Below are 13,747 nucleotides of genomic sequence, written 5' to 3'. Positions count from 1 at the left end.
AAAAAAGATTACAGCAAATTTTTCTTCTTTCTTAAGTCAAAAAAAAAAAAAAAAACTTCTTTCTAAAATACAGTAATTGAAATTTTTTTATCTGTGGTAGGCATTTCAAAGTATCTTCATGGCTTAGGTCCTTAAAATTTGGCTACCTCTGAATACCAAACTGGATTTTTACAGTCGTTGTCACCATTATGTTGGTTCAATTTTTTTATTCTATGGCATATAAAACAAGTAAAATCCTTCTGAAAAATCAATTAAATATTTTTTTTAAAAAAAAATAACATAGATAAATATTTTTTAGGGTGTGTAATACAATACTATATCGTCACTTATATTTTGGTTTTCATTCATAATTAAGGTCTAACCATAATGAGGATTTTTTTTTTATTGATGATTTAGATGGAATGTATTAACTATTTTTTGTACTCAATGAATATCGAACATAGGCTAGAGGATTTGTTATTGTCAAATAGTTTGGTGGGGCAAAATTTTGTCCCTTAAAGAGAATAAGTGGTGAATCTGAATTTGAACTTTGTTGCGTGCGTGCATATTGCATTGCCCCTATTCACAAAGACATTGTTAACTTTATTTATTTAACAATCATCGATAACTATATGGATTTAAAAATAAAAATAAAAAATAGATTGTCAGTGTAAAGTTGCTTACTATTTTGCCAAATTAACTCCCCACCCCCCTCTCCCCGACACCCTCAACAGTTGTCTGTCTAAACATATCAGATTCTGAACTTTTTACGAAGGAGGTTCTCCTTGTTCGCCCAATATCATAACCTTAGCACAATCAAGTTGTATACCATCATGGTATGTTCAACAACAGAAAAATCATTGAGAATTCAAGAGTGATTGAATGAGATGATAAGAGTTTTTTCTATCATAATTGTAAAATATGTGTAATTCATAGCTGTTAGTTTGTTAGAGAAGTTGGTTACAAATTGTTAGTTAGTTGCTTTGTGGATGACTTGTCTTGCAAGCAATTGTGTCACCCCTATAAATAAAACCTTGTGATGTGATTTTCAATATCTCAATGAAATTCATATTAACAAAATCATCTTTATTCTCTCTTCTGAATTTGAGTTTTACTTTCAGTTAGTATCAAGTTTAATAAAATTCATCTTCTTGCTTGTCTCGCTTAGCAACATTTTCTCGTTAAGCCACAATTGTCACACTGCTGCACAAATTCTGTGTTGATCATAGACAATGTTCTAACAATAATCACTAATCAGATGTGTGAGTTTGAATCATGTGAATGCAACAACATTAAGCTTATGAGTTGTAACCAGGACCTTTATCTTTTATTTGTAACATATAGGTCCTTTATCTTTTAAAATGTGCACAGGTTTGTCCTTATCTTCATTTTTTGTCAAAAAAAACGCAGATGTTTAATAAAAATGCTAAAATGACAATGCCAAGTAGGATTATAAATAATAATCCATTTTAAAATGATTTTTTGTTAAAATAATAAAATCCCAAATTAATAAAATTGGGTATCTTCATTTCCTTTAAAATTCTTGTTTTCAAACCCAGAAATTACATCTGCCTTTATGATTCAACTCCCACCCATCTTCTCCAACTCAGTAATTTAAACCATTCATTTGTGAAAAATAACATGACAATGTTTATTAGGTTTAGGTTGTTGTTGTTTGAGTCTAGGATTATTGTTTTAAGTTTTTGTGTGGGTATGTTGTTGTGAGTCTTGTAATTGTAGTTAACTGCTTAGCTATAGCAGGTTATGTGTGTTGTTTTGAGTTTTTGTTGCTGTAGTAACTCTTAGAATTGAGTATTGGACCTAACTCAACCTTACAAAACCGGCTTGTAAAGTGAGGATTGTCTCTAGTTTATAAACACTTAGTCAGGCCATCTCGCATGTGATGTGAGATTTCTTTAACACACCCCCTCGCGCTCAGCACTGTTGGGCTTGTTGCGCGGATATAAATGGTGGAGGGCCCGATCAGAAACCTGATTGCAGGCGGCCCGACGAAGTGGCCCTGCGAATCGTTGATAGGCTCTGATACCATCTTAGAATTAAGTATTGGGCCTAACTCAACCTTACAAAATCGGCTTGTAAAGTGAGAATTGCCTCTAGTTTATAAACACTTAGTCAGATCATCTCACATGCGATATGGGACTTCTTTAACAGTAACAACTCTCAAATCTTCCTTCTCTCTATCATGGTAGATCTAGTAGAGGTAAACCAAATTATTTTAAGAGAGTTTTCAAACTTCAACTCTTCATCTTCTCTCTCAGTTAGATCTTGATTTTTTTTCTTCTAAATTTGAAGAGTTTTCAAACAACAACAATCTCATTCTTTCCTCTCAATTAGATCTTGAATTTTAAGAGTTTTCCAAACAACAACCTCATTCTTTCTCAATTCATTCTTCACAAAAAATAAGGCAGATTAGGTGGTGTTTTGTTTTGTGTGCAACGAGGTAAACCAATTATGACAATTTATGACATGTTGTATGTAATTTGAAGTTGTATCTGAAGTTCTATGGAATTTATGACATGATCTATGTAATGTGAAGTTATATGTGCTGACATTAACAATGAATTTTAGTAACTTGTATGTGCTCTATTTAGTAATTTGTATTGTAGGGCAGATGAACAAATTCAAACTTCATTGGTGTTGAAGTTTGATGTGCTATCTATTTCTATGACTTTTATGATGTATTAACATTGTTATATAACCTTAACTATCATGGTTTATGTAAGATGTTCCATGCTTGATTTCCAATTTTATACTTATATAAGCATTAACTTCATTGTACTAATATCTCCATGTAAATCATGTTTGGTATGAATCTGTTATGCTACTATATAAACATTATTATCACATGGTGTGTTAGAATATAACATTAGTACTACAATGGTTCGATCAATAAAATTATACTCAAATGGCATTGATATGTTACATCATCAATTGCTTCATTGATAAAATATTATTGACATGCTATTTACAAATGATTGTTGTACTATCTATTAGGGGTGATCGCGGTGCGGTTTGGTTCGGTTTTGAGCATAAAAGTCATCCTAACCGCGAGATAAAAATGCATGCGGTTCGGTTTGGTTCGGTTGATTTTTAAAAAGTCATCCAAACCAAACCAAACCAAACCAATGCGGTTTGGATCGGTTCGGTTGGTGCGGTTTAAAACATAACGATTGTATCGAACAATTTTAAGCATAAAAAAAAAATAAAAAATTGAAGTTCCAAAATAACATTGTAGTACCAACAAAAATTATTTATCCAAAATAACATTATAGTAACTTACAATTTTAAATATATAAAAAAATTGAATTTTCAAAATAACATCACGGTACCGATAAAATTTGTTTATTTAAAATAACATTACAACACCAAAATAAAATTTCAGTACAAAAAATAAAAACAACTTGAAGTTCGATTAATTTGGTCGACTGACTTGGTAATTGGGCATGTATATTGGAATATAAATATATTTTCTTTTACGATATTGGAATATAAATATATAATAGTAACTTAATGCGGTTTTTGCGGTTATCCGCGGTTTTTGCGGTTTGCGGTTTTGCGGTTTGCGGTTCAGTAAGAAAGCCCATCCAAATACATCCAAACCAAATGCGGTTTTTGCGGTTTTCGGTTTGGTTTGGTTCGATTTGCGGTTTTACTTTTGGATTGGTTCGGATACGATCACTATTTATGTCTTTCTGCAATTAAAAATAAGTTGTCGATAAAATATTTTGTACTGAATGGATACTTGAATAATTTCTGCTTAATTTATAATTAGTGTGTAAATCCTAAATTTTGTCTCGTAATCTGCTATAGCAAAGTGTGACTTAACAAATTAACGGCGTAATATTACGACCCGTGCGAATGCACGGGTCTATTACTAGTTCTTCACAAAAAATAAGACGGATTAGGTGGTGTTTTGTTTTGTGTGCAATAGCTTCAGCCTTAGGAGTGTTGTCTTCTCTTTATCGGAGATTCAAGATTTATAGCTATGAGTATTTTGGGTTGAAGATGAAAATGAAGAATATGAAGATTGTTATGTTTTTAATTTTTTAATTTTAAAAATTCCGAGTTTCATTTAACTAATTATGTGGAGAAAAAATGAAAAAAAATTGTGATATTACTGCCAAATTATCAACATGTAAGAAACTTTTTAACAAAAAATGGAAAAAGGATGAATTTGTTCATGTTTTAAAAGATAAAGGACATATATGTCACAAATAAAAGATAAATGACTAAAGTGTTACAAATAAATAAGATAAATGACCTACGATATAATTTTGCCTTAAATTATTTAGTAGGACACACCTAATATTTTAGGTGGCATTTAGTATGGACCAGTATAAAATTTGTCCATGATGGTACACTTTTAATTATTGGCTAGATTTTGCGGTTCTAACAATTTTATCATACATCACCCACACTATATCATTTCTCTTTTTTCTCCCCTTTGCCACCACCATGCTCCCCACCCCCATTTGAGCGGCCACCACCAACAACCCACAAACACAAATCAAAGTTCCAAAGACTAAATTAATGAGTGTCCATATTTAAAAATATATTTAAGGCCGTTTGGTGCACAGGATAAGAGACAGGATATGATAACTGTATCATATTCTGTTTCAGTCCAGTGTTTGGTGACACAACAGAATATGATAAGTTAATCAGGTAGCTTATCTTATTTTGTCTCTATAGTTAAAATTTTTATCCTGAACTTGAGCTGAGTTACCAGCAGGATAGAATAAAAAAAAATTACTGATTTATTCTATAAAATATATTTTAAAATAAAAAAAATGAAAATTAATAAAATATAAATAATAAAATAATTTGATAGTAAATTAATAATAAAATAATTAATTTTTAAATATACAAGTGATTTTCTCACGGGGATAATTTTGTAATTTACATAATCTAAAAAAATCAAAATTATACTAAAATTACAATATTTTAAAGTAAACTAATTATTAAAAAATCGTAAAATATGGATATTAATTTAAATTTTATAAGAAATTAAATATAATTATTTTACAATGGTATTTTTATTATTTTCGTATGAGATATATCATATATTTATTTAGCTTATCTAACATGTATATACCATTGGGTTATTTATTTGATCATGATTCATATAAAAAAATTAAACTTTATTATTTTCTCATGTTTTTTATTTAAAACTATATAAAGTTATTTGATTACTTATTTATATTTTTTATTTAAAAAATTCAAAGTATTACAAAATAATTTTTTAAAAATAACAATTGATTTACAAGGGTAATTTTGTCATTTAAATATTTTATATATCTTATCATATTATTATGGACAAGTATGTATTAAAAACATGATATAATAGTTATCATGTTTGTTATCCTGTGTGCACCAAACACAAGATAGGATAACTAAGGATAACTGTTATTTTGTGATATCATATCCTATCCTTATCCTGTTTTATATCATATCTTATCACTATCTTATCCTGCGCACCAAACGAGCCCTTAACATTTTTATTCAAAAAACTTGTAATAATTTCATCTGTTATAATTGAAAACAAAAGGAAGAAAATCTTTAAATAATTTCATTAAATTCAATTTGGTATTGTTCAATTCCTTGCTTAGCAATTGTAGTCTCATGGAAGTTGAAGAAAGTAAGGAAACACATATTTTTCAATTATGAGCGAGTTGACTCAATGGGTTTGTGGACGAGTTTATTGAGCTTAGCATTTGGAAGGGAAGTTGAGTACTGATTAGTGAAGTATAGTTTAATGGGTGAAATGGGTTTTTATTGTTTTTGAAGAAAGGTTTGAACTTGAAGTGGTTTTTAATTTGTGAATAAGACTTTAATGGAGAGTGAAGGACCGATGGGTGATGAAGTGGATCTTGAGTATGGTGGTGGTCTGATGAGGTGGTGGAGGCAAAGAGGAGATGGATGGTTTGATCTAGTGTTGAGAGTCTACCATAAAATTATGTTCCTTATTTGATCGAAAGGTAAAAAGCCAACTTGTCCATGGTGGGAAAAGACTTAACTTCCCCATCCTAAATGCCACCAATATTTTAGGCACCTACAACTTATATATAAGTATTCATACTCCCTTATAAATATTATTATATACAGAAACCTTGTTACTGCATTTATAGCGCAAGCTTCTCTTAACTATTCTATTAAAAATTGTTATACTGTATTAGACTTGAGGATATCTAGGTATATCTAACAGAAAAGAGGAAGCAGCCTTAATAACCGGAGATAGCAATAAAAGCATGAAATTCGGACATGAGGTTAAAATTTTCTTCATTTTCATCCACTATATAACCGAAGTTTTCATTTACAAAGCATATGTCAGGAAAAAACAACTTGAGTAATTTACTTTATAGACTTCAAAAAATGGGCTAAATCCTAACCTCAATGTACTGGATACCTGTACTTTCACCTAACCCAAAACTTCCTACCAAGGGCACTAAACAACAGGAACACTGCCATTTGTTTGTTGCATGGTTCCCAGGGGATTTCCTGCAAAACAAATACATAACCCTTATGGAAATTTATTCCAGTAGTTCAAAAAAAAAAAAAAAAGAGAGAGAAAAGAATTGAGGGTATGACAAGAAACACGTGCTCTGGTTTATCTAAATGCAATCATTCTAACATTTATGGTTGCTCATTAGTCAAAGCTTGCACTTCAACACTAGTCGTATCATATCAGGGAGCATCAAAATGCTGTGAAAGACACTAGCAATCACATGGTTGGCGACATTCTTTTGATGATTTCTGATTTATTTTTTTTTTAATTTAGCATGTCATATGCTCATATGTTATCCTTGACACATGTGGCTTAGTAGTATAATACTAATTAAACTAAAAAGACAACATAAATAACAGATCACCTGTGTTGCTTGCAAAAGAATAAGCCTTTGGAAGAAAATTGCCTTTAGTTAAACCAACATTAGTAGCTGCAGACCTTGGAACATTGTCAAGAATAAACTGATTCGATAAGCCACCACTAGGCGCACCTCCTGCTTTAAGCAAGCAAACTTCAGAGCTTTTTGCAAGAATATGATCAGATTTTTGGGTGGAGTACGTCATTGCCGAGTGGCTCTGTTTTTCAAAATAAATAACAAGTCAATTTTTGGCCATTTGCATGAAACTTGGCTTATTTTCTGGGGTGAAGGGATGGCAGGTGATTCAGTCTTTTAGTATTCAGACAGAAAGTTGTAGCCTGCCAGCACGTGATAGGTCTTAATCTGTCATAACTTTCTTCGTTCTCTGTTTTTAATATCAACAAAAGATTAAAAAAAAAATACACCTATAGCCAACAACATACAAAACAATAAATTATGTTCGTCTGATTTAAATATCCAATAGTGAATTACATACAAGCCACATAACTTATGCCACAGACATAAAACATTATAATACAAATCACCCTTAATTAAGAAGATTGACATACCTCCTTGTTGGGGACATTGTTCATTTGTTCAAATGAAGGATCCTCCTGAGATGAATCTTGCAATGCAACCATCTCTCCATGTGATGATGTCTTTTGACCCGCACCATCAGTACATAATTCCTCACTCAAGTTCTCAAAGTACATGTGACGAATAGCAGCACGCAATCGATTGGTCCTTTGTGAATAATATATCTTTGTAGCAAGAGGTGCAGGAAAATCTAAACTAACAAAAACATGCAGGTGTTGAACCAACACCAAAAAGGGAGAGAGAATGAGAAGTCATATACGAACTACTCAAAACTGAAGAATTGAAGGAAATAAGCATTTGAGAAATGGGATTCCCCACAAGAGTTTAAGAAAGGTTAAGGACTTGGTAGACTAAAAAAATATCTATACTTTCATACCATTTGTCATCACGTGCTGCTGTTGCATATGGACCTGCCCAACATTTTGATGGACAGGGTCTCCATGTTCTGAAACAGTCTTTTCAACCAAATCCTTCCCTAAATGAAATCAGGAAAAATAACTGGGTTATTCTATCCCTGGAAAGGATCCAAACCCCAAAAGACAAAACATACGGTAAGAAATAGTAGAGCAGTCATTGATATAAAAATATACATGCCTGTGTTCTAGCATGTCTAAAACAAGGAGATATGATGAAAAAAGTTAAAAATTGTTTCTAAATCTACACCATTTATTTTTAAATTGTTAATGCATTAGCCAAGAAAAATTCATCAAGGCGAGTTCAGTAAGAACAAATAACTTCCGCACATAAAATTGGACACTCATGGGTTGTTCCCTCTTCTTTGGCTTTCTAGTACAGTAAGAAGTTTGCTTGCTCAAGTAGTTTCCCAATAGAAAAATTAGATGTACATTTATTGGAGATTTGCAACTTTGGGCACACATGGAGAGGGGCATGCTTATATCCAAATCTTAAATTTATGAATACGTTATAAACTTGATTTGGTTAACCCTATTTATACAACTGTATTTCAGCGAAAAGTAAATCATAATATTCATGCCACCTCGAAATTATTAATATTCAAGGATTTTCAAGTATCAACAGTGTCTACACCCGCACGCTAACGTGTTTTCAAAACACATGCCCATGTTCTAGCATGTCTAAAACAATGAGATATGATGGGAAAAACGTTAATTGTTTGTACAGCAAATACAACATTACAACATTTATTTCTTCAAATTAATCAAATGTTTCATCAGCCAATATCTACTAGAAAAAGTTCACCATGGTGATTCCTGCAAGAACAAACAGCATTGGCACATGAATTTGGACACTTACCAGTAATTCCATCTGTTAAACTCACAGTTTTTGTCACTCCAGACTCTGTTCTGTGCCCTTCTAGTACATCAAGATGTGTGCTTGCTGTCCTGCATTAGACATGTATATTCAGAACAAATTTACTTGAAAGAAGAAATGGGAAGAAACATTGAATTCCAAACATAACTTCACATAGCAATCAAGATTAATATGGCAAATAAGGCAATTCATATTAGTTATAGTTTATCCGGGGATCAAATGACAAACAATCACTACAAGCCCAAATATTTGATTATTGAGAAGAGAAGTGCTATGAACACTCTTTTCAACACTCTCTAAAACTCATTCTCTAATTGGTTGAAATCAATGTGGGTCCTTCACTTTGAAAATAGGTCCCACATAAAGTGGTGAAACCCACATGAGTTTCACCCAATTAGAGAGTGAGTGTTAGAGAGAGTGTTGTTAGCACTTCTCTTATTGAGAAACTTCTTGCTAGCTCTGCAAACAGTTTTCTATATGTATATTTTAATTTCAAGGTGGAAGGAGAGAAGTGGAGGTATTCAACACAACGAAAGATTTTAAATTCATTTAATTCAAACTACAAGATATGTGTGATGGACTAAGAAAGCATACAATTTATGACGCTTTGTTGGAGGATGCATTACTGAAGCTTGGAGAACTCTGTTTCCACAATTAATTCCAGTATCATCCAATTTAGATGCTGCATCTACAAAAGTTGAGTCTTCAAATTGATTAGAACATCAATATTATACATAACAGAAACTGGCACCCGGAAAGTAAAATCCTACTACAGAAATCAATTTTGTGAGATACACCCAACCATTTTACACAGAAAATGGGACCGTATTACAGAGAAAATAGGTCAAATTCGTATTATACCTAGTGTATAACATACACCAAATAAACTTAACTTATCAATCTTGATAATACCTAGTGTAGTAAACTCGTATTACACTATTAATTAACTCGAGCTAAGCTTTACGAGGGCATGACATAATTTTCCAGGGGCACACATAACAAGTTAAAGAATTCGCACCAATGAACTAAGAAATCTTACTAACACCGAGATATCGTATTATTTTTCCAACAATAAATTGACATTGTTTTAACATTAAAAATCTGGTTAAAAGAAGTGAGTGAGGATATAATATAAACGATGACTTATTGCACAATATGAGAAAATGAGAACTAAAAAAAGGGCTTTTACCTTTAACCTTAGTAGAACAGGGAGTCCCCCTGATTTGACCGTTCAAGTGGGATTGCGACATAGCAGTGTCAACATTACCCACAAACTCAGAACTTCTCCTCTCCGCCACTGAAGTAGCTTGTTTGTGAGGGGTTATGAGGCACAAAATGTATTGAGAAAAATAAAGGAGTTCCTTTAAAGAGGAAATCACATTCAAGAAATTCTAAATACAAATTTCAAAAACTGTGATTATTATATAATAATTTAATACTAGTATCTTCAAAAGTTTGCAGCTGACTAATTAATTCTCATCTTAAGGATACTTGCACAAGAATTTGATAACTTTTTCCTTTGTTTCCTTGGAGGTTTTTGATGCCCTGTGTTGCCATCAAGCTCCAAGCAAGTTTGTTCTGTGAGCTTTAATGATCTACAAAGCTCTGACAAAATAGAGAAAAGTAGGGAGGTAAACATAAGGAAGTTTTACTGTTAGTGCCTTCCAAAGCAAGAGAAAATTGAAAGGATATAAGATTGAGACAAAATCATGCTGAAAATGGTTGTAATTGTAAACCTCAAATATCACATAAATAAGGACCAAAAAGTTATAAAACAAATGGAAAATAGGCCACCAGACCTGTATGAGCAGCAAATTGGCTGTCCTTGACTGGTTTCTTGCAATTGTTGCAGCATACCTCAAAAAGGATACCAAACAATCAGTTAAATGAATTGATTCCAGATTATAATTCAATCAGATAATGTCTGCCTATGAATAAATTTGTAATAAAATAAATCAACTTTAGAAAGTAGTTATAAAATCATAAACAGTTTCAAATAAACTATTGGATGAGCTACTCGTGCCTTGTGAGTGATGAATGCGCCATTCTTTAAATGTGAGAAGGTTAAAATACAAGATCCTTTGTGTTGTCAAAAAAAAAATACATGCACAAAAGCAACACTCAGCTCTACAGGTAGCAGTAGCATATTAGAGAAACTTTTTAAAATAAAATCAAGCAAAAGGTTGAACAGGCTACAGCACTTAATGCCCACTAGGCATCTTAAGCTAGAGAAAGAAATTAAAAAACCAAAGATTACAAATACAATAATTGTATAAGTTCATGCAATAGATTTTGAAGAGTTCATTTATATGAAAAGCCATGGTAAGGTAATAACTCGAAGTTTCAAACTGTACTCTAAAACCCTTAAAGGACAAGGTATGTACTCGGCTTCAACTCATACACTGCACAAGCAATCAACACCAGTTATATAATCATATTACTGACTGCAAATATCATATAAATTGCAGAGGGTCATTAAAAGACTAAACTGAAATGTGCAACTTAAGGTATCCTAATTCCTGAACATGAGGATGAAATTGTTGGGAATAAAATATATCTACTATACCCAGTATCAAAAGGATGGATCCGTTGAATTTCTGTAAACACAGACCCTTGGGAAGCACACTAATCCTAGTCCACTAACGCACAAAAACAGTATGCACAAAAACAGAGGTATAAAAATTTAAAAGGCAAACCTTACCAGCTTTAAGGGATCGGTCATGGGTCTCTCACCATAGACATGCATATCTGTAATATAAAAAATGTAAAGCAGCAGTTTAAATATCCCCGAAACATATAATAAAGACTACCTACAAAAAAATGAAGCCTGAAATAAAAAAGGAAATCAAGAATTATATGCATGAAGTAGTAGCAAAGGCAATGATAGAAATTAGAAATATAGAGCAGAATAGCCAAATTGTGAAAACTGCACATGCTGGTGCAACCATAAGCCGTTTCACACTGGTAAAGCTCTTAGTTAATTATTTAGGGTCCTTTTGTAACTGAGGTTTTTTATTAGAGATACTTTTTTGTTATTTAAGGTGTTTATTCTGTTTTAGATCATATTGTTCCAGCTTGGAATAGTAGTTTGTTAGAACATTTGGCTTTCCTGGGTATAAGAAGACTTTTAATGTGAAGATATAGATGATTTTGGTTTAATATATTAAGCTTTTCACTATTGGTAGTCCTAGTCCTAAACCACCCCCGTAACAAAAAAATAAAATAAAAACATCTATTTATTTTCAATATGTGACACTCATCAAATTCATTCTGCTGTCAGCTCAAGTAAAACTCTGAATTAAATAAAATATACAAAAAAAACATTAAATTAATATCTAATGGTGACTATCCAGTATCCACACATTGAATTAAAAAAGTCTGATTCACATTAAAGTGAAAGACAGATACATAGATAAAGAGAGCAAGACAACCTTCTTCACTGAGCAAATTTGCTTCATCTGCCTCGCGCAGTTGCCTATAAATATACTCAGCAGCCGACTTCTGTCTGGCAGAGTCGTCTTCCAAGGCCATACATAAACAAATTATGTGAATCAGAAATTGAAAATCACCTTAAAAGTATACTAAACATATGTAATAATCAATAATAATATGATTTCACAAAATACTGAAAACCTAAGAAGCAGAGTTTCGTTGTACTACCTGCTGCAGTTTGAGAGAAACTTCCGGCGGTTAGAAGCCTTGCCATAACCTCCATTCTCCAACTTCCAGTATATCTACAACTACGAACAATACACAAAATCGATACAATGAGTAACAACGATCGAAGCAAATGCTGAATGTGAAACGCGATATTTACCAAACAAGGAAGAATGTGCATACAGTAAAAATTCATTCGCGAAATAGAAGAATGTTACCTCGCACTTCGAAAGAAAGGGATTCAGCGAGAAAGCGACGAGAACGGTGAAAAAGTATAAAGAATTGAGAGAATTGGATTCGAATTGGAGAATGGAGATGATCTGAGAGCAATGCCTGTAGAGGGAGAAGATGTGCGGGTGGTTTTGGTGAGGTCTGTAATGGCGGAAGAGAAAACCCTAACAGAGAAAGAAGAAGATGATTTACTTTTTTTTTTTTTTTGGCTAATATTGGTAAAATGAAATAATGTGATTTTTTTTTCTCTCTCTCTTCTCTTCTCCACGCAGAGAAGAGGGAGGAGAAGGCAAAAATAGGAAAAGGTTTGAGGAAGAAGCGAGTTCAGTTTAAGCGTTTTTGAAGCGTTTGCTTATTGCTATGCAATGCATTGCAGTGCACCACACACTACTGCTACTGTGCTGTAGTTACTTATTTATTGTATTTTTATTTAAATTTAAATTTAAAATAGTTCTAACGATTTTTTTAATTTTTTTGTGTGAAAAAATTCTAACGGATTTGCTACTAAAGACTCTGTTTGCTAAAACCATTTTTGAACTTATAGCTTATAATTTCATAGGATAAAAAAAACATGTTTGGTAAACATTTTACAAGACTTATAAGTTATTTTTCCAACACAACACTATTTGAATTAACTTATTTTTGAGCTTATGCAATTTTTATGTATTATTATAAGTTTGTCAAGGTAGTTTATGATAAAATAGTTTATAAAAATACATTTTTCATTATAAAATAGCATAAAACATAATTTATATTGCATAAGCTGTTTGCATAAGCTCAAAAATAAGCTAATCCAAACGGGGTCTATTTCAAGTAGCTTATCAGCTTATAACTTATATTTTTTCTTTCAATTTTACCTCTGTCATCTTAGTTAAATATTAAATATTAATTAAACATATCATTTCATATTTATAAGCTAATTCAACCGTTAATTTTACAAACATTACAAATTTAATCAGCTAACTTATATTCATCCAAAAAAAATAGCTAAATTATTCCCTATTAGCTAAAAGTTAGCTTATCAGTTATCTGTTATTTTTTAACAAAATATATATTTTTATTTTTTTCTTGATAAAATATATGATTCATTTTTACATAAGATTTTTTTTACA

At 31.8% G+C, this 13,747-nt stretch overlaps 1 protein-coding gene across 3 annotated transcripts; it reads right to left on the bottom strand.

Moving 5' to 3' along the window:
• Positions 1-6,259: 6,259 nt before the first annotated feature.
• On the bottom strand, positions 6,260-13,019 carry LOC123917753. Of its 3 annotated transcripts, none has more exons than XM_045969576.1 (13): positions 12,623-13,019; positions 12,408-12,487; positions 12,179-12,265; positions 11,449-11,495; positions 10,547-10,604; positions 10,239-10,352; positions 9,937-10,053; positions 9,342-9,435; positions 8,730-8,818; positions 7,834-7,932; positions 7,430-7,647; positions 6,867-7,077; positions 6,260-6,495 (listed from the first exon to the last, which is right to left on the bottom strand). In XM_045969576.1, the coding sequence occupies exons 2-13, from the start codon at positions 12,460-12,462 to the stop codon at positions 6,443-6,445; spliced, it is 1,242 nt and encodes a 413-aa protein (XP_045825532.1). In that variant the 5' UTR covers positions 12,463-12,487; positions 12,623-13,019; the 3' UTR covers positions 6,260-6,442. The 3 variants fall into 3 exon arrangements, with proteins under 3 accessions (XP_045825532.1, XP_045825531.1, XP_045825533.1); XM_045969575.1 differs by having other exon boundaries at positions 12,408-12,481; positions 12,623-13,010; XM_045969577.1 differs by lacking the exon at positions 6,260-6,495 and having other exon boundaries at positions 6,938-7,245; positions 12,623-13,010.
• Positions 13,020-13,747: the final 728 nt, after the last annotated feature.

Source organism: Trifolium pratense, linkage group LG3 (assembly GCF_020283565.1).
Source record: "Trifolium pratense cultivar HEN17-A07 linkage group LG3, ARS_RC_1.1, whole genome shotgun sequence".
Lineage (NCBI taxonomy): Eukaryota > Viridiplantae > Streptophyta > Magnoliopsida > Fabales > Fabaceae > Trifolium > Trifolium pratense.
This window is presented reverse-complemented; position numbering and strand designations above follow the sequence as displayed.

What these genes read in the sequence shown, in the direction of transcription:
- LOC123917753 (XM_045969576.1), bottom strand. Translation starts at nt 12,462, where the DNA reads ATGGAGGTTATGGCAAGGCTTCTAACCGCCGGAAGTTTCTCTCAAACT. An exon ending in TGACCGATCCCTTAAAGCTG is followed by an intron (nt 10,605 to 11,448) that starts GTAAGGTTTGCC and finishes ATCCTTTTTGAG; the next exon opens with GTATGCTGCAACAATTGCAA. An exon ending in CCAACAAAGCGTCATAAATT is followed by an intron (nt 8,819 to 9,341) that starts GTATGCTTTCTT and finishes TGTCTAATGCAG; the next exon opens with GACAGCAAGCACACATCTTG.